Source organism: Crocodylus porosus, unplaced genomic scaffold, assembly GCF_001723895.1.
Source record: "Crocodylus porosus isolate Cpor-Errol unplaced genomic scaffold, CroPor_comp1, whole genome shotgun sequence".
NCBI lineage: Eukaryota > Metazoa > Chordata > Crocodylia > Crocodylidae > Crocodylus > Crocodylus porosus.
In genome coordinates, this window is record NW_017728949.1 from 40967940 (window position 1) to 40992007 (window position 24068).

General features: G+C 42.2%; 2 protein-coding genes across 2 annotated transcripts in view; one reads left to right on the forward strand and one right to left on the reverse strand.

Moving 5' to 3' along the window:
• The window catches only part of SCRN3 (secernin 3), a 10527-nt gene extending 7320 nt beyond the window's left edge, over window positions 1-3207 (reverse strand). The window contains exons 1-4 of the mRNA XM_019553676.1: window positions 3009-3207; window positions 2614-2795; window positions 1568-1767; window positions 850-1062 (exon numbers count right to left, since the gene is read on the reverse strand). Coding sequence (XP_019409221.1) covers window positions 850-1062; window positions 1568-1767; window positions 2614-2795; window positions 3009-3185 — 772 coding nt within the window. The 5' untranslated portion in view covers window positions 3186-3207. The remainder of the gene's footprint in view (window positions 1-849; window positions 1063-1567; window positions 1768-2613; window positions 2796-3008) is intronic.
• Window positions 3208-3268: 61 nt separating this feature from the next.
• CIR1 (corepressor interacting with RBPJ, 1) overlaps window positions 3269-24068 on the forward strand; it is a 36322-nt gene continuing 15522 nt past the window's right edge. Inside the window, exons 1-7 of the mRNA XM_019553675.1 lie at window positions 3269-3463; window positions 6750-6844; window positions 7636-7709; window positions 10980-10990; window positions 11086-11141; window positions 11548-11596; window positions 12189-12306. Of these exons, the coding sequence (XP_019409220.1) occupies window positions 3392-3463; window positions 6750-6844; window positions 7636-7709; window positions 10980-10990; window positions 11086-11141; window positions 11548-11596; window positions 12189-12306 (475 nt within the window). The 5' untranslated portion in view covers window positions 3269-3391. The remainder of the gene's footprint in view (window positions 3464-6749; window positions 6845-7635; window positions 7710-10979; window positions 10991-11085; window positions 11142-11547; window positions 11597-12188; window positions 12307-24068) is intronic.

The window sequence follows — 24068 nt, forward strand, 5'->3', positions numbered from 1 at the left end:
AACTAAATCCTCGCTAACCCGTGGCCCAGGTGTGCCTCCCCCGGGGCCCGAGGGGGGCCCAGCAGGGAGGTGGCTGTTCTGGTCCCTTCTTAGGAAGACGGAACCAAAGAAATCATTAAAACCTCTCCCCTTGCAACATGGAGAGCATCTGAATATGTGGTGTGTGTCATGGCAGATGGGTCTGTGGAGCCACATACCTCATGGCCATGCTTGTCTGGACACAGCCTCTGTTTCCAGGAGGATTTACTCTATCACAGAAAACCATAACTCTGGAAAAATCTTTTTTTTCTACCTTCTTTTGCCTTCCAAAAGCAAGGTGTATCCCTTATTTGGAAGCATGCTGTATGTGAAAAAATATGATAATATTTATATGAATACAGCACTCAATGGGTTTCTTGTTTTAGACACTATCTAAATCTATATTCTCTGCTACAAAGTTCTACAGAGTCTTATCTGTGTAGCTGTGAATTGAAGTAAGTCTACTTCTTTATTTTCTCATAAAGTAGGTGGTTGGTAAGTGGCCCATCAGTACAAATCATTGTGGAAGATACAACGAGACCCTGACTTGACTTGGCTTAACCTCTAGGTGTAACTGCAGCTTTGTATGTTTTTGTGTACCTGTTTTCTCTAACCCCAAAATGGCAAAAACAATTAAAAAGCTTAAAAACAAACTAGACTGATTTTTAAAAATATTATCACTCCATCATTTTCAAGTCACTTATAATCAATTGCATGTATTTATTTCCCATAGCAAATATATTAATCAGATTTGATTTAAAAGCACACAGATTTTAACATAAATATATGTTGCCATTATCTTGAGTCAGATAGCAACAAAAACATACGTACCTTTGTGTTTATTCAGTAGCTTATAACCTTCACAGTATCTGCCCCTTGACATAGTCATTCTGGCTGTATTTACGTAGGAATACACAGCAGCAAAATCAAATTCTTTTTCACCATCCCACCAGCCTTTGCTCTTTGCATATGCTCTCATTTCTGGGTGTTCCCGATCAATCTTGGTGGTTATGGAGAGTTGGTTGGAAATATTCCGCACGCCTTCTGTTTTGTAAGTGGGAAAAGAATGTATTTTTTTGTACGTTATGGACTGATTTTCTTCTCGTGTCTTATTTGTCTATGGTAAGCTTACTAGAAAACATGATATATTTAGCAACTTCTTAAAACTTTTTATTTTTGACTTCTCCTTCTTTTGTCTCAAGTATCCAGACAATATACAAATTATACTGTTGCTTCCTTAAGCAGCTCCAAGATTCATTCTTTTAATCTTCACACCCATATTCTTTGTTCACTGTTTCTTTATATTCTGACACTAGCCTTCCTCTTCAGTCTTAAAAACTGAACTTCTTAGTCCTTTTAAATAACACTTATTAAAGTCATATTCTCCATCTATCAGTTAATTCCTCGTTGAATTTTTTCTGATGTTCCCTATTACTGTATCAAATTCATCAGCCTTCTATCCTAAATAGCACTATGTATGTTAAGGCCTTCATCACCCCCGCCCACCATCCATTTAAGCCCCTTTTAAAGAACCATTTTTGTGCCATACCTTCTATTTTTTCTGCCGCCCAGTATTTTCCAGAAGTCTCCAATACCCAAGCCTCCTTTCTGTCAGCTATCAAAAAGCTATTATGGTAGGTAAATGCCATTTGACTCTCCATACAGTTTCCACCCTGTCCATATTTTTCTAGCAAGTCAACAATGACAGTAAGGGCCTTTTCAGCTGTATCAGCTCTTTCAAGTCCAAGTCTAAAACAAAATTAAGATGTTTCATTTTGTAATAATAAGCCTTAAAATTGTTTTCAACCTTAATATTCAAGTTAGATCTGAACAATAACAGTGATATTTGGGGGAGGAGACCTCTTCACTGGGCAGAAGGAAAAAGCTGCCAGACCTGACAGCTAAGAGTCACTAAATTGCAGCAGGATGGAACTAACTTCCTGCCCAGCCTGGACTGAGGAGGGTTATGCTAGTCTCAGAGACTGTCAGACACCTTCATTACGTTTTTCTGGCCAAATGAACTAGGCAAGAATAGGTGGTCTTTCTGTGTCTCAAAGTCAGGGACTTGTGACAAAGGCTGAAACTAAAATATTGGGAGTAATTCAGGCAGTTGAGACAGAAACAGACTTAAGAAGGCCACGGCCCCAATCCTCCAGTGCAACTGGTGGCTAGAATTTTGATGGGTACCAAGCCACTCAAAACTCCTTGAGGACCTTCCTTTGTAGAGTCTCAGTGACAGGTCAGTGTCTGTGGGATAGGTATCTGTGTCAAGAAATGTTTGTATCTGAAGATGAACAGGACAGGCAGCCTTGTCTTCAGAAGCAGGGAGCCAACATAGTAAGACTGGCTTATCATGACTTGACAGACATGAGGCCAGACCTCCTCCAGACTTTCCCAGAACTGCCCCGATCAACCTAGCTGTGGGGGGGAGGGAAGAGTCAAAACAAAGTCTCAGGTGATACCTACTGTGCCAGTGGCTATAAAAAGTACTCTACCTTAACTGCAGCAACCCAAGCACTGACTGTGCATTTGAGTTGGACCGCATGCCTGGAGTTTAACTCCGCACATGTGAATACTGTCAGCCTCTCCACCAACCTGACGAGGTCCATGCCCAGGAGAGCTTCTTTGTCTTGGATTTCTTCTCTCCCCCACACGGCTTCATTCCCGATGCAGACCCCATGCTCGTTGGCTCCCATTTCAGCCCCCCACAGCCAGGCCGGGCGGCTCAGGACCACGGCATGCGTGAGGGGTGCCTGCTCGATCTCGATGTAGGTGCACTGTAGCAGGGACAAGCACAGGCCCGGGGGCCTCACAGCTTCCCTGTGGCTGCAGCCCCCACCTGCCCGCCCGCGGCTCCCGCCCTGCTTGGAGGGCAGCGTCCCGGGCGCGGGTTCCCGCTGGCTGGGCTCTGCCTCCCCTCGCCCCCCCGGGCAGTCCCGCCTAAGCCGCTAGTGCTGTTAGCGAGCGGACGGGACGGGGCGGGGCGGTACCTGGAGGCGGGCGAGCGGTGCATGGCGGGCAGCGGGGCAGTGCAGCACCTCCTGCACCTCGCCGGCCTCGCGGTCCGAGTTCTTGCCGAAGATGAGGCGGGCGCCGGCGGTGGCGGGTGGCAGCGCCACGAACGTGTCGCAGGAACGCGGCTCGCCCGAGCCTGCCACCGTGGCCATGGCTCTGACCCTGCCCGGCCGGGGGTCACGGGGCGGGGCCGCCGGGTCACGGGGCCCTGCCCTTGCCGGAAGCCCCGCCCCCGCGCCGGAAGCGGGGCGCAAGGCCGGACGGGAGGGACGCACGGACGCGGCCGGGCTCGGGGTAGCGGCGCCCTTAGCCGTAGGCGTAGCCGTAGCCGCAGCTCGCCGCCGCCGCCGCCATCATCATGGGGAAGTCGTTCGCCAACTTCATGTGTAAGAAGGATTTTCACCCGGCCTCCAAGTCCAATATCAAGAAGGTGAGGACGGTGCGGGCGGACACACGCCTCCCCCTCCCCCGGGCCCCACCTCGCCAGAGATAGATACCCCGTGGCCCCCCGGGCAGGACCGACGGGTCCCTCCCTGCCTCCCTGGGCTCCTAAGGGACCAAAGAGTGGGAGAGGGACAGACTGCCTGCTTGCCGGAGTGTGACCCGCTAGACCTCTCCCCCCCGCACGGGCACCCTAGGGGCAAGGGGAGGCTGAGCCCTCCTGGCCCCCCAGGAGGAACCGATCCCTCCTCCCCTCCCCGCTAGCTGTTCCCGGGGTCATAACTCTCTTTCTAGCAGCTCAAACTTGCCCTGGTGGGGAGGGTGTGGGTCATGACCTGGCCCTCCTCCAGGGGCATGCACAGGCCTGACTGAACCTGAGCTGCAGAGCTGTCCTAGCTGTGGAAGGCCCAGCTTGGAGCATTTCTGGATGTAACGCAGACAACAATAATGCTTAGAAGTGGCAGTGGCAGGGGGACACTTTCCGGCTGAAGAGCTGGGGTCAGACCAGGAGAGCAGCCAGGTTGGGGAGGTGGGAAGAGACACTAGGGCTTGCAGGAAGGTTTATTCAAAGAATTGTGATTCCTTCATGACTCCCTAAGCAAGCCCATTTATCAGCATCAGCACACTCTGCACATAGTCCTCAGCTTTGTTTTCTGTTGGCAAAGCAAATCTAAAAAATAGCAAATTTCCTAGCATAACAGCATGCTACTGCTGGATGTTGCAGCCATTGACATACCTACGTTTTTGTAGGTTACAGGTTTCAGCCTGTACTGGGAGGTCCAAATCATGGTTGTGGGCACTGTAAGTAATAGATAGCACCCTATAAAAGACCAGAAGTGGGGAAATGATATTTTCTAACTTTTCAAAATGGAGATTATTAGATTAGTGCAGGAAGGAAGTATGTTGTCCTTTTTATTTTAATACTTTAACACAGTTATCCAACTTATCACAGGCCAGTAACGCTCTTCAAGCTTCTGCCCAAGACGGATTTTTCACGTGGATCATATCTGTGTAGAAAATTATGCCTGGTTCAGTTAAAATGCAGTAATACAATTCCAGAACTTCCTATTTATGTGCTCTTATTCTAAAGCAAGTGCCATTTTTCTGTTATAACTTAATATACAAGTATCCCCACACTCAGTTATTAAGAATACCTATTCCTGAATAGCTGTTTTGGAATAACTCCATTGTGGACAGACATAACTGTTAGTTTCTTGTGGAATTATGCCAGTATAAGTTGTTACAATGGAATTGTTCTTGTCCGCATGCTCCTATAGTTAGGGTCAAGCCTCTGTAACTTCAATTCAGTTTTGACTGTGCTTTCTGTATTTTTTTTCAACAAGTGACTCTGACATAACTGCATTTTCACTGCGGCATAATACATACTGTAAGGAGAGTGGTCAGTATTTTTCTGTGAGATTAAATTTGCACATAAAAATCAATATATGATGAATATATTATATGTGAAATTAACAGCCCAAAGGATAGCATGTAATACCAATATTAAATGAGACTACTGTTTGCTAAAATTTACAATCACAAGATAGGAAATTACACTGGCTAAATAAAAAGGTTGACCCTGCAAAGGGTTCATTGGCTGAAATGAATATAAGAAAAATGTCTGCTTGATAGGGGTGTGCAAAATGGGCTTATTCAATTTGGATTTGGATTCGGCCCAAATCGGGGGACAGTGGTTCAGATAGTTGATTCGGATGACTATCCCCAATTCCATTCAGCTGAATCTGAAGATTTAATGCTGCTTCAGAGAATTGGCAATTAAAGCTGTGTCTATGGCTGAAATGTTTTTTCTACATACCTTGAGATACCAGGCATGGCTCATGAATGCTGTGATGCTGGGGTGGATGGAGTGTCTCATAGGAGTGCAGGGGGCTCCTCAGCGTTCTTGGTGACATACCCAGAAGTGGACCATAAGTACTTCCAGTCCATTTCTGGGGTCCACCAGGGAGTGCACAGGGGGTGTCTCCTGCACCCTCTATTAGGCAGCCAGCCTTGGGAGGGATCCCAGGTGCCCCCTCAGTCCCAGGAGGCACGAGTCACTGAGCCAGGGGGTCGAGAGGGAAGCCTCCCAGCACACTCCCCAGCAGACCCAGAAGTGGACTGAAAGTGCTTCTGGTCTACTTCTGGGTCTTCGGCCAAGCGTGCTGGGGACCCCCTGTACTCCTGTGAGACGGTCCGTCCTCCCCAGCTTCTCAGCGTTCATGAGCTGCCTCGTACCTTGAGGTGTGTAGAAAAAATATTTAAAGCTGTGTCTATGGCCAAATTGCTGATTCTCCGAATCGGCATCAGTCTTCAGATTTGGCTGAATCGAATTGGGGACAGTCATCCAAATCAACTAACTGAATCACTGTTCCCTGATTCGGGCTGAATTTGAATCCAATATGGCCTGTTTTGTACCTGCCTAGTAACAGGTACTCAGATCAAAGTGTAGCATCAAGCCAAACCAGTGACTGGCTTGCCTTCTAATTGCACTGAGCTCAGCATTGCACATACCCATTTGTGAAAGAGTGCACGGAAGCATTTTTTGTCTCCCTGTGGGCAAGGGGGGGTTAAGTAACTTACAAGTTCTTAAGCCATCAAAGCTTTGCTTACAGCCAGCCCTCCACCTCTTGGTTCATTCTGCTCTTCAGGCTGCTGTTGTGACCCACAAGGATGTTGTGGCATGGTTTTTTGGGACGGATTTATTTTCCTACCCTGCTGAGATTCATACCTCTAGCTGCTTCTCACAGCCCATATCACCTTACTTCCTGCTGTTGCCATGTTCTGAGAGGGGTGTAATATAATTGACAAATCCATTTTTATCATTTCTGTTTCATCTCAATAGAGGAAAACAAGCTGATGTTGAATGATGATATTACCTCTGCTTAATACCCTTGCATACTATTGATTTCCTCTTATTAGCTTACTGGAATCCTGCTGGTTAGAATTCCATAAGTCTTATCCCATTGCAATACATGTTTTAATTTTAATTGTATATACACAAGCAGGAAAAAATGTCTTTGGAATTGCATCACACTTACTTAATATTTGTAACATAACATTCGTTTGTTCTACAGACAAAGCACGCATTGACGTTATTTTTCCAGATGTGATTTATTATGGTTATCCTTTTTCTTTTGCATAAGTGGTGACTCGGTAAAAACATAATTCTAAACATGTTATCAAAAAGTATATTGATTCTAAAGTAATTTTATGTGCAGTAATGTTTTATTTTTATAAAGAAAGTGCAATTAACTAGTTTGTGTGTTTTTATATAGGTATGGATGGCAGAACAGAAAATATCTTATGATAAGAAGAAACAAGAAGAGCTAATGCAACAGTATCTTAAAGAACAAGAATCTTATGATAATAGGTGAGGACTAAAAAGAAGTAAAAACAAAAACCAACAAAACTGTAGCTTTCCCTTTCCTTGTATATAGCTGGGTTGGCCAACCGGCAGCAGGGATGCCACAAGTAGCAGATAGGGTAGGGAGCAGAAAGCAGAGCAGAGAGCACAGGGCAGGGGGCAGATTGGGTATGGGAAAGGAATCAGAGTGGCACTTGAGGATGTGGGGTTAGTTTGTGGCATATCTACCAAAAAGGTTGGCCACTACCGATATGTAGCGATGTACAGAAGGGGGCAGCTTACCCTCAGATGTTTTGAAGCATCTCCTGTACCAGCTCTTAAATTTCCCCTTAGCGGAAAAGAGTTCTCATTCCTTTGGGACAGTGATTTGCTAATTTGAGTCTGCCTGAGGGGTCACGAGCGTATTTTATGAACTTTCTTTTTTTCTCCTACTTGCTCTTCCAATATTCCTTGTGTATTTGAGTAAGTGCCATACTACATTCTCTGCTTGGGGTAACAGGTAACCTTACATGGTTCTACATTTCCATTGTGCATAATCTGTTTTGCACAGTGCAGTTAACACAGAATTGACTTAAAACATTCGTTATGCTGTGCAGCATTGTCTGCAAAGTCTTTGATTAGTGTCTACATTCTTTTGATATTTAACCCATTGTATTAAAATTAACAGACAAGAAATTGTGAAATGTCACAATTCCTTTGTGAATCTCTTTCATGTGTTTTACATTATTCCTCCAAAGAGTTATTTTTAAAATGTGGATATTTCATATCCTGTGTCCTAAAATCCATTTAATTTTTAGATTGCTTATGGGTGACGAGCGTGTGAAAAATGGTCTTAACTTCATGTATGAGGCCCCACCTGGAGCAAAGAAAGGTACTTCTGATTCATTCTTTTGTTACAGCTAACAAGAAAAAAAGAATTTTATACACAACTTCTTTAAAAAAATTGAGGTTGCAAAGTCATAGGCAGTCAAACTAGGAAATGCCTGATTAAAAGTTTCCTGTGTAATCGCAATTTAACTCCCTCATTCCACTGTGTGTATGCTGTATGTATTCAATTCTTAACGACATAATCGCATACTACTCTTTTTTTTTTTAAAATATCTTGGATCAAGAAGAAATTAGGGAACAGTTTCCCTGTGGGAAGAGAAAAATAAAAAAGTTTCACAGCCACGAGAAGAGACATCTTGACACAAGGGTAGCCCTTCTGCTGAGTCTTAAGCTTCTGCTTTAAGGCATGCTAGAACTCAAAAAATTAGGGAAGGTAGACCCTCATTTAACCCTAATATGATTCTTGAACATGTCTGAAAAATATAAAAGGTTCCAAACAACTTTCAGTCTGATGCCGACACCTAGAAAACTTCCATCTGCGCAGTTAGTTTGGTGAAGTTAGGCACCTTCCATTAATTTGCTTATATTATGAAGTATTGGGCTACCTTACTTATTGCAGTGCTTTGAAGTCTAAAAAACTACTAGTATTTTTTTTTATATGTTGTGCATTATTAAAAGTTAATGGGTGGCATGAATAAGGTAGCAGCGGTAGGGGAGAACAAAAAAGAAATTACAATGCAATATGCAAGTTTAAATCCCATCCTCATCAATAAATTAAGCAACTGTGGCATTGATGCCTGCACAGTGGACAGGTGTACTCAACCTGGCAAGATGTGAGCAGTGGGGTACCCCAGGGCTCGGTCCTTGGGCCCGTACTGTTTAACATCTTCATCAGCGACTTGGACAAGGGGGTGGAAAGCACGCTGTCCAAGTTTGCTGATGACACTTAAGATGTGAGGCAAGGTGGACACATGTAAAGGGAGAGAGGCTGCAGACAGATTTAGACAGGCTATAAAAGTGGGCAGACGAGAATAGGATGGGGTTCAGCGTAGACAAATGCAGGGTGCTGCACCTTGGGAGACAGAATCCACAGCATACATACAGGCTGGGGAGTTCCTTCCTTGAAAGCACAGAGGCGGAAAGGGATCTTGAAGTCATTATTGACTCCAAGATGAACATAAGCCGCCAATGCCAGACCGCAGCCAGCAAGGCCAGCCATACCTTGTCATGCATCCAAAGGTGCATCTCAAGCCGGTCCAGAGAGGTGATTCTCCCCCTCTATGCAACTTTGGTCAGGCCGCAGTTGGAGTACTCTGTCCAGTACTGGGTGCTGCGCTTTGAAAAGGATGTGGCCAGCCTGGAGAGGGTTCAGAGGAGGGCCACCTGCTTGGTGAGAGGGCAGCAGGACAGGCTAGATGATCTGTTCAGGTCCCTGCTGACCCTAGCTACTATGAAACGTTTACGAAATAAGCTTTCAGTGGGTTGGTCTTATCTGGAAACTTTGAACAGAAAAAATCTGAATCCACGATACAGATTTTTGGAAATCAGTGGGATTTTTTTTTTATTTTTAAGCATGTTTTAGAGTTATTATAATAAAATATAATTAAAGTCAGGGGTGTTGAATTCATCTGTCCCCTACAGCCAGATGATTGGCACAAGGCTGGTCCATGAGTGAGATCAGCCATATAGATACCCCCACTTACATGTTTGATCCAGCACATGCAGCACCCACCCAGGCTGGTTTGGGATGCTGGCCCAAGTGGGCACCAGAAGTGGCAGCACCACCTGGGACCCAGTTGCAACGAAAGCTGTGGGTGGCAACGGTACCTAAGATCCAGTTGTAGCACAGGGCCAGTCCAGTGCAGCAAATGGGTCAATGGGACAGCACTGGGGGCCAGATTATAGGGCTCCATGGGCTAGGTCTGGCCTACAGCCCGTATGTTTGACACCTCTTATTTAACTTAAAGACTTCTTAAAATAATTCTTAAAACACTGCCAACTTAATTTTTTTCAGACACAAATATAATAACTTCTATTTTTATTATTAGCATTAAAATTACTTTTTTAAATTACTGTCAAAATATGGGAAGTCTTGTTTTTCCTAATTTTTCTGATGGTATTTTGTAGACACTATATTCTCTTTCCCTGTGGAGCTAGTTTTCCCTGATCTCCTGATTATTCTCAGTGAGAAATGCTTTTTTTTATACAGAGCCACAAAACTAAGCAATGAACATAGAGCCTGACATGGTGTCAGAATAATTGAGTAGCAGAGAAAAAGCACTTAGCTAACTATAAATCTTATTGTTGTCTTAAACTATGTTAGACTTACTTACGTTCTGCTGTATCCTTAAGGTAGCAACCCCTGGGGGGAGCAGCTAAATGGTTATCCAGAAATACAAATATTTTTAAAACCTATTCTGAAAGTATGGGCAAGAAACTAGTAACCACAAAGGAAAATGGGGCAGTGATTTGCCATACTTTTGCTAGTCCACAGAAACTACTAGTGTGAGTGCTCTTGCCCAGTGCTAGATGAAATATAAGCTGAGGTAACTCTAGACTGTGAGGCTGGAATGCAATATAGGCATTTACTATAGAGCAGCTGACACATAGCAAAACCCTGCCTCCTTTTCTCCTGTAATAACTTTTGTGTCTGCCCCTGCCCTAAAAATTCCTTAACCATACTTTAACAAACAATGTTGTTAAGTTACAGGATTGGTACTTCTGGCTTTCAAGTCTTCATAACATATTTGGAATTTCCATTTAAGAAGAAATGTGTTCGCATGAAAAATATCATTTTGTTAAATAATGTTCCTTTATAAACATTTATTTCAAATACAGAATGCAGTCCTGCAAACATTTACACACTACCTATTGAAATAAACTAGTCACTGTAGTAAAATATAAGTTTTTGGAACATTAGCAAAATTAAGGTCCTAGATATTGGCACATCAGGTGGTTTTGATACTTTGCTTCCACCAATAAATGTAGAACTGAAAAACAAACTGCAGAAGAACTATATGATTTCACTGAAGTACTCCTGAATAAAGTTGGAAGAAAGAATACTGTATATATTTGCCACAGCTATATAATTAGATGTTTGTTATTTTTCAGTATTTGTAATATTGATTTACAAGAGGTTAGTTGTATACTAAATTGATCTTTTAATGTAAAGTATTTCCTGACAATAGGTAGTGATATTATTCTATAAACCATTCATATTTAATTTTCAAAGTATATATAAGCAATCTGTTGAGTGTATGATTAATGTAGTCTTTGTTGTTTTTTCCTCCTATTTTTCTGACATTCAAACAAGAAACGAAAGAGGTAATTCAATAAGTCAATTCTTAATACTTTTTATTTACTTACTTTTGAAATGTGATGTGGGATTTTCCATACTGCTGTGTTTGTTGTTTTTACAGCAAGAGGGAGAGACTGAATACAAATTTGAATGGCAGAAAGTAGCTCCGCGAGAAAAGTAAGTATGAAATCTGTTCTTAGAGATAATATACAGGCCTCTCTTTATTTGCTTTTTCTTCTGGACTATTCCTGGAAGGTGGTTTTCCTTTGGTTAATCTATTAAGTGCTAATCTTACTGCCTTCTACTTCTCTTACGCTATCACAGTTTCACAGTTAAGCTTCTAATGTTGGAATACATCACTTAGTCTGTCAGCTTAGTTTTGTCTCTTGTCCGAGTTCTGGGTTCACACTTCAGCAAATCAGTTTTACTATTTGACACTTATGTATGGCTTTGAAATAGACTTGCATCCTCTGTACTACACTTTTTGTAGTAGTTATGGATATGATATTTTTCTTAGTTATTTGATTTCTATTTGTTATTTGGTCTTGAAAACTTAATCTTTCTTTCTGTGTGTGTGTAACAGATATGCTAAGGATGACATGAATATCAGAGATCAACCATTTGGTATCCAGGCAAGTTGCATAAATTTCCCTTTGTGGGGATCTTAAGAATATGTTAGATGTTTGTGTAATCACTGGACACTTATGTGGACTTTTAATTTTCCTCATCTCTCTATCAATTTATAAGCTTTGCGCCTAAGTACTAAAACAGTACTTGGTGTCTAACTGGTGGGCTAGGGCCTACATGCAACTCCTGAGGAGTTAAATCATGGCCCCCGGCTCCTGATCCAGGCACTGTTCCCCCCTTTGTTTGTCTTGTTGCTGCCTCCAGAATCCCCAGGCTCTCCCCACCTCCAGTTCCTGTCTCCCCACCTCCACTGCCCGCCTCCACCCCTGGGGGTGGAGAGGAACAGTGCACCTCATGGAGCCAAAAAACCCTCTGGTCATAGGGCTTGGGAAGTCTGGGACGGGGACCGCATCATGTCTGTACACACAAGAGACCTGCATGGTATGGCCTGCCCAGGATGGTACAGCTGGGGCAGCACAGGAGATGATTGGTTTATGTGGTGGGTGGCCCCTTCAGCCACTCAGAAGTTGGACAGCACTGTACAAGAAGACAGGAAGCTTTGTTAGCTCAGTTCCATCAATACTCTTTGTTCTTTAGGTGCGGAACGTGAGGTGTATTAAATGCCACAAGTGGGGCCATGTAAACACTGACCGAGAATGTCCTTTGTTTGGTCTTTCTGGAATTAATGCAAGTTCGGTTTCCAACGATGGTTCAGGTAGGCATTAAGAATGTATTTTAAATGTTTTGAAAAGATACTAACCAGACTTGTTACAGGTTTCTCAGTTCTAAATTAGGGATGTATGATTACATCCTGCTTCAAACAGATGAAATAAGCAAGGATTCTTCATTCAAATGCAGTTTCTTTTTATAATATCACGATAGTCATATTTCAGATTCAAAAGATCCAATTAGTAATGATTGAAAAAAATCTTTTGAATGTTGTGGTGACATTGCTCTGTCCCTTTTCATGGGCAGTTAGGTCTGAAGCAGCCTGATTCCCTACATCAGATGTAAAAGAAGATACGTTTGTATTAAACAAGTTAGTATGATCAGTCATCAAAATCATACAGCCACAATTCAGACTGAAACCGAGAGCAAGGACAGGTAAGGGTACACTGATTCAGACTGAATCTAAATATTTAGACACTTCATAGATCTAATAGGCAAATAATTCACAAGTTAATAATTTCTTTTTGCCTTCTTGCTTGTTGAGTAGAAATATGCTTTCAGCATTCAATTATATATTGACTTATATTATTTGGCCTTTCTCCATTAATAGGTATGGCACTAAATTTATTTTAAATGAATAAGATGACTAATTTTTTTTCAGCAGTCAAAAAAGTCATTTGTACCAACATTGTGACATCTTAACCCTTTTTTGCAATCATAATAGAAAAATCTGTAAGTGACTCTAGATGCCCTGAAAGGGACATGTACTAAAAACAAACAAAGCAAAACAAGGAGTCTTCATACTGAGATGTTCCACTTTGGATCATACAAAATGTTATGGTGATAGAATGAATTGTATTTTCAGTTCAGATGTTCATTAAGATCTTTGCAGTCGGTACCCTTGATAATGTTCTGAGAGAAGCTATAGAGTTGAGTTCTCTCTTAGCATACGCACTCCCTTGCTGTATCTAGCTGGACTGGTTCCAAAAGGCAGAAAATGGTTCAGTGGGGTGAAACATCAGAAAATATTTAAAGAAATGGTGTGTTTTCATCCATAGTTGCTACAGTACTAGGCATTGGTTGAAAATTGTACCATCCTAATAATAGCCTACTAGTTGACGGCAATTATCCTAAGCCTCTATTCAAGGGCTAACAACAGGGGCAGGCAAAATAAGGTCTGCGGGCTGGATTTGGCCTGCCAAACACTTTCTTCTGGCCTGTGGCACCCACCAACTAATTGTACTCCGCCAAGCCCTTCTGCTCACAAAGCGCCCACTGTACACACCCCAACATACCCTATTGCACCTCACTTCCACCCTTGTGGACAGAAGGGCCCAGCCCAGCCAGCGCACAACTTCTGAGCATGGCTGCTGCTGTTGCCACTGCAGCTGCCAGGGGATCTGCTACGCTTCATCCGCATCTCACTTGCTCTGGGCAGCAGGTAGGAAGCAATGGGGGCAGGGTCAGCAGAGGAGCTGCAGCTGGGTGGGAGCATGGACCATGGGGCTGGCAGCAGCGTGAAGCCTGTGCCCGGGGGGGTGGCAGCAGCACAGAGCTTGGGTGGGCAGGTTGTGGGTGTGGGGGACAGTGAGAAGGTGTGGGCACCCCCCTGCTCCTACCCATGGCACACAACCTGAGTTGATGGTAGCAGTAGGCAGGGGTGCTTGTGGCCAACTCTGGCCAGCACTGCACATGAGGCCAAAGAGCACAGCCCTGCCAGGCCGCCACTATCACCAGGGCTTCCCACAGGGCACATTCAGTTTCCACGTTCACATGCCAGTGGAGAGCAGCTCAACACGCTGGAGCCAGCTGCCTTCACCACTCCCTGCTGCACAGGTCCCGGTACTACATGGGAAAGCTGGGGCCGGGGCTCCTCTCCACTTCCAGCAGAGTCCCAGGACCTGCATGGCAGGGAGCAGTGAAGACAGTCGCTCCAACGTGTGGAGCTTCCCTCTGGTGATGTGCAAGTGTGGAAGTTGTACACGTGAGGTGGGGAACCTTGGAAATAGAAGCAGCTCAGCTGGGCTATGCTTCTCGCTGGCCAGAGCCGCACACCACCAGGCACCCCCACCTGCTGCTGCTTCTGTTGGGAGCTACACACTGTGGGGAGAGTGTAGAGGTGCCCCCACAGCCCCCCCAGTCCCCCTCAAACCCCACAAATGCCACATACCCATACCCTACCCCCACAACCCCCCCCACATATGTACCCCCCACAACCCACCATACACACTCTCCTACACAGTATACAACACTAAGACTTTATTTTTGAGTTGTTATACAATCATTACACATCCCCTCCCTAGTTGGTTTATGTCAGTGTAAACCCATTGATTTAAATAGAGTCCTATAATTATAATTATAAGTCAGGATTAATAAATAAGATAATTTTGTGCCAGTAGAATTTTAACAATGTTCCTACATTCCTTCTCCCTACTTACACTGTCCTCCTTGACTGATATTGTTTACTTCTTATCATAGTCTGTCATGTTGAACACTTTTAGTAATTTTAGATGAATTTTTCACTTAGATCAGAGGTTCCCAAACTCTGACAGATTGCATACCACCAATTTAAAACAATACAACCTTACCACCAGCGATTTGTACAGTTCAACCTTCAGTACCACCAGCAATTTTTATCATATAAAGTCGTAATAAATCTGTTAACGCGTACCACTGACAGGTAGTCTGCATACCACTAGTGGTATCTGTACCACAGACTGGGAACTGCTGACTTAGATAAACTGCTCCTGATATATACCACTCATTAATACAATGTTGAAGCTAGACTACATGAATGCTGTAATGGTTGGTAATGAATCTCAAGTTTTTCAGTAACTAATGGTATGATTTTGCAACTAGGACTCGTTGTCTCATGAGTAAAAAGCTGCATTTCTAGCTATGTTAGCACCGGTGGGTAGTAACACATTTAGCTCATAGACGACAAGGAATGACTTACCTTGCTCATTGCCTATTCCCTACACTTACACAAACACTTAGGCTGTCCTGTCTACAAAATACAATAAGAGTGTTAAAAATGTAATTGCAGACTGTTTAAAAGAAGGGTTGAAACATGTTGTATCTACATGATAGGGAACCATGTAAAAATCATATTGCCTTCTGTCTCCAGCTATATTTGGAATCAGTTGCATTGTAACAAAATTCCAAAGTCTTTAAGGGAATGTTATACTAAATGTAGAACAAACATTTTCTTTCCAAGCCTAGTCTGGCAAATAAGGTGGCAGCAATTATGCTACTAACAAATCTTTAGTGCATGGAAGAAGAGAGGGGACTTGCCTAACTTCAGAGAGATTGTGAACATTCTGTTTTGTCATAATCAGGAAACAAAAAGAGGAATTTATTAGCTAACCCTATTAAGATGCGATTGGATGTTATTAGAGGACTGCCTGTTTTGTTTTACATAACATGTAGTTTGAAATGGTAGTTTTAAATCTGGTGAGTCTAAGGGTATTTTTTTTAAGTATATAGGTGACTAAGAAACCTAAGTCTGTTTGAAAGCCAGTACTATTTATGGTTAATGCAAAAGCTGTTTGTTTAGTGGAGGCTGAGATGCTATATCAATTGTGCTGAAGAGACTAAAGGGGTGAGTAGAATCATGAATATTTGCTTTACATTATGATGATCTGCTGCTAGGCAAAATTTTCACTCATTTCAGTGATTTCTGATATTTTCTTGACAGTCTTCTTGGTTAGCCTACTATTAGAAGGTCCTTTTTAAAAAAAACAGTTCTGTGTGCTTTGTTTTTCAGATGGTTGAGAACAACGTACTTGACTCTTAATTGCTTGTATTAAGTTTGTCAGTTACGAAAAACAGTCTTTAGAACATTGGCTTTTCTTTGCTTTGTGTCGAGTACTCAGTGCTAAATATGAAGCTGCAATTGAAAAACAATAATTACTGCCACTACAACATGTGTAATAATTTTTAATAGGTAATCAATCAAAAGTTTGAGTGGTGGCATGTTAAGGAGATGATGTGGAAATACCTTCCTATAGGATTCAGTACCATATCATTTTGTGTACTGACCAACACTGATTTCAGTAGAGCAGTTATTCTCAACTAGGGTGTTAGGGCACCCTGGGGTCCTGTAAGATTCTTTGAAGGGTGTCACAGGAAGTGTGAAGAGGTAAGTGAGGTATGAGGAGGAAGGCAGATATGGGCAGGCTCAGGCTCTGGCTCCCCCTGGCCTCTGCAAGGAGGGAAGTACCATAATGAATAAATTAGTATTTGAAATAGGGTGCTGCTTAATTCAGAAAAGTTATGGAAGGATGCCTTGAGGTTAAAAAGGTTAAAAACCACTGCACTAGGGATTCCCAAGGTGGAATTGCAGTAAAATTGACCTATACCAGGGGTGTCCAAGATCCAGCTTGTAGGCCAGAGCCAGCCCACAGAGCTGTGCCCTCTAATCCATGGAGTTACCCACCATTCAGAAATCTGGCAGCATGGTGGTAAGCAGTGGCAGCATTAATTGCCCCGGCTCCCAGAGCCACAGCAATTTAATGCTGTGACTTCCAAATTGTAGCCCTCTGGGCCAGACAACATGGCTCTGTGCTCTGGATCTGACTTACAGATTGGACCTGTGCCATTCATCTAGCCCACGGGGCTGGAGAAGTTGAACACCACTGGCCTATGCAAATTTAAAGTACATGTATGCTGCTAATGAGAGCCCTGTGTTTGAGGGAGGAAGCTGGTATTTCTCAACATGCAACGCTGCAGTAAACAGCAAAATAATAAAAAGTCCAGAAAGTTGGGGGTATGAAACAAACCAAGGAGTAGAGAGCATTTTACTAATCCAGTTGGTGATTCAGGCAAAAAAAAAATGATCTTACCATTTAAAAAATACTCACATTGAATAATATCTCACCAGTGAACAGAGATTATTTTTGCAATAAGGCAATTTCGGCGGACATGGTTATCATGGGATAATCACACCCCTGGGGTACAGCCTTGTCTGTAATCTCCCAGGAGTGTAATTATTTCATGATAACTGCACCCCCTGGTGTTGCATTATTTCCATTATGAAATTCTTAGTTTGATATATCAAGTAACTTACTTTGATCACTGGAAACTACAAAGTAGTTAGAATGTTCCAGCTGTGAGGTTTACAGAGACCAACTATAAGATTTACTATTCTTATGCAGTTAAATTAGGCAATCAAAAAAAAGCTTCTTTAGGCTAAGCTGGTTTAAAATGTTTGGGTTTTTTTTTTTACAGATAAAATCTTAACTTTTAAGATTTATAATCAAGATGAGAAATATATGCAGAACTATATCACTTGTGACTGAGCTGATTTATATCTACTCTTATTGAATACACAAAATAGCCCAATAACCTCTTAAAATTGTTCGGATTTTTACACAGTCCTTGTTTTTCTAATTTGCTACTAGTTTCTGTCAGTTATTTGTGCTCTTGGTACTTTCTGGTGTTCAGACAGCAATTGTTTTTCCAATTTAAATCCAGTGGCTTGTTCACAATACTGAAAATATTTCATAAGGCTTTGTTGGTTTAATTCCAAAATGTCACTTAATGTGGTACAGGGATAGAAAACGTGTCAAGCCAGTTTGTTAATAGAACTCATTTTATTTAGAAAGCAAAATGATTATGGTAAAGCATAAAAGTTAGTTTCAAAACTAGATGATTCCAAGGCTGTAGGTCTGATGTGTCCAAATAAATCAGTATTAAATTTCACGGAAAAAATGATTTTTTTTCACGTGTGTGGCAGTGCAGTAATAGCTTAAAATGAAAATTGTTAACATGTTATGATTCTTTAAGTTATCTCTGAGTTTCTCCTTTTAAAAAAGAGAACATCCTAGACAACAAGACAATTCAGTATTTGCTCCATTCAGTTTTTGGAACAGTTGTAAATGCTAGTTAAATGTGCAAAGCAAAAGAACTATAGCTAAATTACTGTTTTCTTGGTTGCACATTTAGAGTTATAGCATTGATTTCAATGAAATTTTCTGTAGTTACTTCAGTTCTTCACAAATCTAAATAAAGTCATAATCCATCCCAGATCATTAATCTGTACAATTCTGTACTAATTATAAGGTCAAGTTATACATAACACCTTGAGAAGCCGCACCTGTCAGACTTCATGAAGATCATCATTTCATAATATAACTAAAAAATACTTCACTTAAAATAGTGTTGGACCAGCCAAGTGGTTTATAAAGGAGGCGGTGCAAAAGCAAATGAAGTAAAGTGTTTATTCATGATGTAATATGAGAATAAATTTGGTAATAAAGTAAAACTCTTCATTATTCTACTTCATGAATTACACCTTAGGAGTTTTTCTACTTCCAAAAGAAAATACATGGCACTATGCAGTTAGGCAGAGAATGCTTTCCTCACCTCCCTCATCCCTTTAAGCTAAACATTTCTTTACATAACTGCTTTGAACTAGTGTAGCTTTCCTTGAATGCAAGGGGTTGAAGCAGAATTTCAGTAACACAGGATTCAAGCAGCCCTCCAAGCTTTTGATACTGAAGTTCTACTGAGCTAATCTACAATAACAAAACTGATGCAAAAGAACTAATATTTCAATATTTTTCTCATGCTTTAAAATTGCCTGCGGTTTTTCTGTCCTGCTGCAATGTGGGTTGGAGCGGGGAAAAAGCAAGCACCTACTAAACTCTTTTGTAGAGCTGTCTTTTTGAATAGGGCTTGAAGAATGAACAGGCCTGAAGCAGCGAAAAGCAATACAAATTTAAGTATTTAGTGGCTCTATATGATCTTAATTGAACTGTTCATAAAATATTTACTATTGTGAGAACAAGTAGGTTAGAGAGTGTTTGTCTTTCTGACTTTTGACAGGAGAACAAAGAATTCTCTAAGAGGAGCAGGGTATTAGACACCCAGTTTGTGGAATACAATGCTGGAAGAAACTGGATGTGCCCTCTGCCAGTTACCATTTGGAAAAAAAAATTGTCCTGTGTGTGCCTTGATTCTGTGAGGGCAGCATCAAGAAAGAGAACTTCTGACTTCGAATATTTTGTAAAATGTAACTACTTTAACAATAACAAATACTGGTAAAAATGTCATGAACCCTCAGCAAACAAAGTTTCATGTCCTGGCAGAGTGAAGAGATAATTGACATGCCTATACAAACACAACCTTTTACTAAGCCAAAGACCATGGGACTATGATCATATAGAAAATCCTGATCCTATGATTCCTACCACTAGTATCACATATAGGTACCCAGAACAGGTCAGTGTGTATAGCTAGCTCCTGCTACACCCTACATTGCAAGTGATCATTAGCCATTGAGCAATTCCTGCAGCCATGTGAAAATAACAAATGAAGGTCCTTCACATCCATAAGTGCTGTTGATTTTTCTTTAAGTAACACACTTTTTTTTAAGAGTGTTTGTGTTTCCAAGCAGGGAAAAATATTTTACAACATCCAATAGGAAAGTAGAACTTAATTCTGACTGCTTTGTTTAGTCTATAATAATATTTTATCAAGTAGAAGTAGCTTAATGTCAACCAGGAAAATTTGTGGAAATCATTCTCTGTGTTAAGGTGTCTGCAGAAAATGCATAGAAAATAAAACCTTCCCTTAAGATCTGCAGCTGAGCACTTTGGTGGTAAACAGTAGGGTCCTATCTTCACAAGCCTGAGTACCAATCAGATTTTAGATTAACTTCAAAGCATTCTTCAAAATTCTCAATATTAAGGTGTGTGCACATTTAATACAGATTTTATGAAAGTACTAGAACTCGCCTAAGTACATAGTTCATGTTACACTTTACATTGTTAATAAATTTTCCTTCAAGAAAGAGAAACCTCTAAAACCTTCCCAAATATGGCCTCTGACAAAAGCCTGTCACACTGTTTTGACATTTGTGGTCTGTCAGACCAGCACACGGAAGAATGCTCTATCCTGTTTAAATTTAGAGAATTGTTAGCTCAAATGCTTCTGCTGGTTTGCTCTGCCATTATATGATATTAGGAAATACAGTTTATAAGGTAATCAGGATGCAGAACCAAACCATTCACAACACTTGTAGTGAAGATAATGAGTATTATTCATAGATTCATACACATTAGGGCTGGAAGGGACTTCACAAGATTGAGTCCAGCCCCCTGCCTCAGGGGCAGGAAGTCATAGGATCCCAGTAAGATAAATATCCAAATGTCTCTTGAAGGCGTTCAGAATAGGTGCTTGAACCACCTCCGGCGGCAGTCTATTCCAAACCTCGGGGGCTCAGACAGTAAAGAAGTTCTTTGTTATGTCCAGCCTGAAACGGTCATGGAGGAGTTTGTGACAGTTTGACCTTGTCATCCATTGGGGCGCTCTGGTGAACAGACGTTCCCCCAGATCCTGATGAGCACCCCATATAAATTTTTATGTGGCCACCAGATCACCCCTGAGCCTGCGCTTTTCCAGGCTGAAGAGTACCATGGCTCTGGGATTTGCTTGAGAAGCATCTATGGATACAAGCCAGTGTTTTGCTTGCTTTACTAGCAGCAGCATCACATTGAAGGCTTATGTTCACCTTGTGACTCCCAAGTCCCTTTCGTCCGTAGTGCTACCCGAGCCTATAAGCATGGTGCAGGTTTTTCCTCCCAGGGTGGAGAACCTTGCATTTTTTGGTGTTAAACACCATCAGGTTCTCATCTGCCCACTTCCTGAGCCTGTCAAGATCCACTTGGATCACCTTCCTGTCTTCAGGTGTGGACACTTTACCCCAGAGTTTGGTGTCATTGGCAAACTTGGCCAGTCTGCTTCTGACCCCAATGTCCACATCATTAATGAAGATGCTGAATAGTATAGGCCCAAGAACAGACCCTTGAGGGACCCCACTGGTCACAGGGCACCACAGCGATTGACTTCTGTCAACTACCACCCTCTGGGTCCGACCACTGAGCCAATTCCCCAGCCAGTGGATCGTGGTGAGGCCAAGGCTGCAGTTAGCCAGTTTTGCCAAGAGTTGATCATGGGATACCAGATCGAAGGCTTTTTTGAAGTCAAGGTATACAACATCAATCTCTTCTTCCTTGTCTTGATGATAGGTCACCTGGTCATAAAAGGATATAAGATTGGTCAAGCAAGACCTACCCACAACAAACCCATGCCGGCTATTCCTCAGGATGTTGCCATCGGCCAGTCTGTTAAGAATGGCCTCTTTGATAATCTTTTCTAAGACCTTCCCCGGTATAGAGGTCAGGCTGATGGGCCTATAGTTTGCTTGATCCACTTTCCTCCCTTTCTTGAAGATAGGCACCACATTGGCCTTCTTCCAGTCTTCGGGCATTTCACCAGAGTGCCAGCAGTTCTCGAAGATCCGTGCCAGGGTCTAAGCAGTGATGCTAGCCAGCTCCTTGAGTATCCTGGGATGTAAACTGTCAGGGCTGGCTGACTTGAAGGTGTTCAGCCTCCCAAGGTGTTCCTTCACGAGGTCAGCATTGATGGAGGGTAAGGAATCTTCCTCACCCGGGCCTCCCTGTCCTGTAATGCACAGGGGTGTTCTATGGGACTGGGGATCCTTTTATGGGATACACTCTTTCCCCATCTACCATTCCCAGCTGCTTAGTTCTTTAAATATTTTGTTTGTCAGGAATACAGCTCTATAGAGCAGTGGTCTCCAAAGTGGGATGCATGCACCGCAGGGGGTGCGCAAGATGATCCATTGGGGTGCGGGAAGAAAATATTAGAACTTCTATTTAGATGTATATTTATATAAATATACATATATTGGGGGGTGTGCTCAAAATTTTTTTACTGATAGGGGTGCAGGTTCAAAAAAGTTTGGAGACCACCGCTATAGAGAACTACTGTTATAGATTGACCATAGTTTTGCGAACAACTGACTATATATAGATCCTTAACTCAAAACTGTACCTGGAAGTAAATTCAAAACGAGTGCAGACTAAGAAAAGTTGAAATAAGTTTTCATCCCTGTTCAGTAGTAGATGAAGTCTGAGAAGGATATAGAGGGTGTTTTCACTAGGCATGTTGCAGTAACCTGTTCTAGGAATGGAACACTCCAACCAAGTCTACTTCAACGTAGAGAATCCTCTAAAAATGTTATTTGCTTTCGCTTGGCTTTCTTTTCAGAAAGCAGTTGGGAATCCAACAGGACCTCATTCACCCACAGTCAGTATGTGCTTTACAGACCAAAAAGGAATAAAATCGTTATTTCAACAGAAGGGAAAAAGACTGCCAATTCTTCTATATTCCTCAGTGAATCCAGCCATATTCTGAAGAACCTCAATGTCAGACAGAAACTGGAGAGCTAAGAAACTGTCCTCTACAGATCTGATTGAGTGCAATCAGCTTATAGGCAACATTGCACTCTAAACAGCTTTACATGCATATTGAGCTGGAAAGATGTCAGACTGGATCCTTTGCACTTTCCAGCACAAGACAATACTTGGCATGAAGGAGCAGTTGTCTAGTGCTTTTTTCTGAGAGAAAAGAATGGAGGGAGGGATATTGAAAAGTGCCTATGTTAAATGAGTTGCAAGCGTGTTTCAATGAGACTTATGTCTGTATCTCACCTTCCTGCTTTTAAAAATGTCACTCAAAATCATTGCAGCAAATGTCTTCCCCAAGCTTTTCTGACATGCTGTCAAACCTTATAGTTAAAAGAATCAAAGTTTGCTGACGGAAATAATGAATCTTTACAGATATTTGATCTGTGTCCATTACTAAGATAAAATTCACAGAGCTAGTTCCATAATTTAAAAGTATATTGAAGAGATCCAGATACTCCAGCTATTAGAAAAACTTTGTGCTGCAGTCCTCACAAACTGTCCCCAAAAAGCTCTTCTACCTCAAATGGTAGCCCTTATCCATCAGTCAGAGGAGATAATGCTCTGATATTCCAATCTAAATTGAAAAACTAATTCCAGGCTGGTATCAGCTTAATATATTCAGCCAGCATACCAGAGAAATAAGCTCCATGTTTGTTACAAGATCTTGGGTCAAGTTAAAAGGGGGATTTTGTTGTTTTTGTTGCTATGGTCATTGAAGTCACTAAGAACATTGAGATGTCGTGACTTTCCATTGTTTGGCTTCATGAGTTCATCTCCATCTGCGTCAAATGCAGCAAGATCCCTCACATTGGGAGAGAGGCCATAGTTGTTGCAATCCTAAATGCAAACAAGCCTAACGATGATGAAAAGAATTATAGACCTGTCTCCCTGCTGTGCTTGCAGTCAAGCTACTGGAACACCTCATTTATGCTTGGGTCCACCCCATTTGATCCACAGCTGCCTAAGGAGCAGGCTGGTTTAAGATGTGGAAGGTCAACAGTGGAACAGGTAACTCTCCTTACTCAAGACATTGAAGAGAGCTTTGAGGCTGGGGAGAAGGTTGGTGTTGTCCTGGTGGACCTCACAATTGCATATGACACTGTCTGGCTCCACAGCCTCTACTAAAAATTCCTCCAAATGATACCTGACAAAATGATTGGTAGCTTTACTATGCTCATGCTTTGTGCTCCATCAGTGGCCAGGAAAGCGGCCCTAGAAATCGTAAGAATGACATTCTGCAAGGCTTTGTACTTTCTCCATTGTTTTTCAACATGTACATTGTTGACTTGCCTGACACCCAGTCCGAGAAGTATGGCTATGCCAATGACCTGGCTCTCACCAAGTCAGGCAAGCAATGGAAAGACACTGGATCCACTTTGACATCAGACATGAATGACTTTGGCTTACTACTTCCATAAATGGTGTCTCCACTTCAGCCTCACTAAAATAGTGGCAACAGCATTCTACCTAAATAACAGCCAAGCAAAGAAAGAAATAAAAGTCAAAATTAGCAACCTGGCACTTGAACACT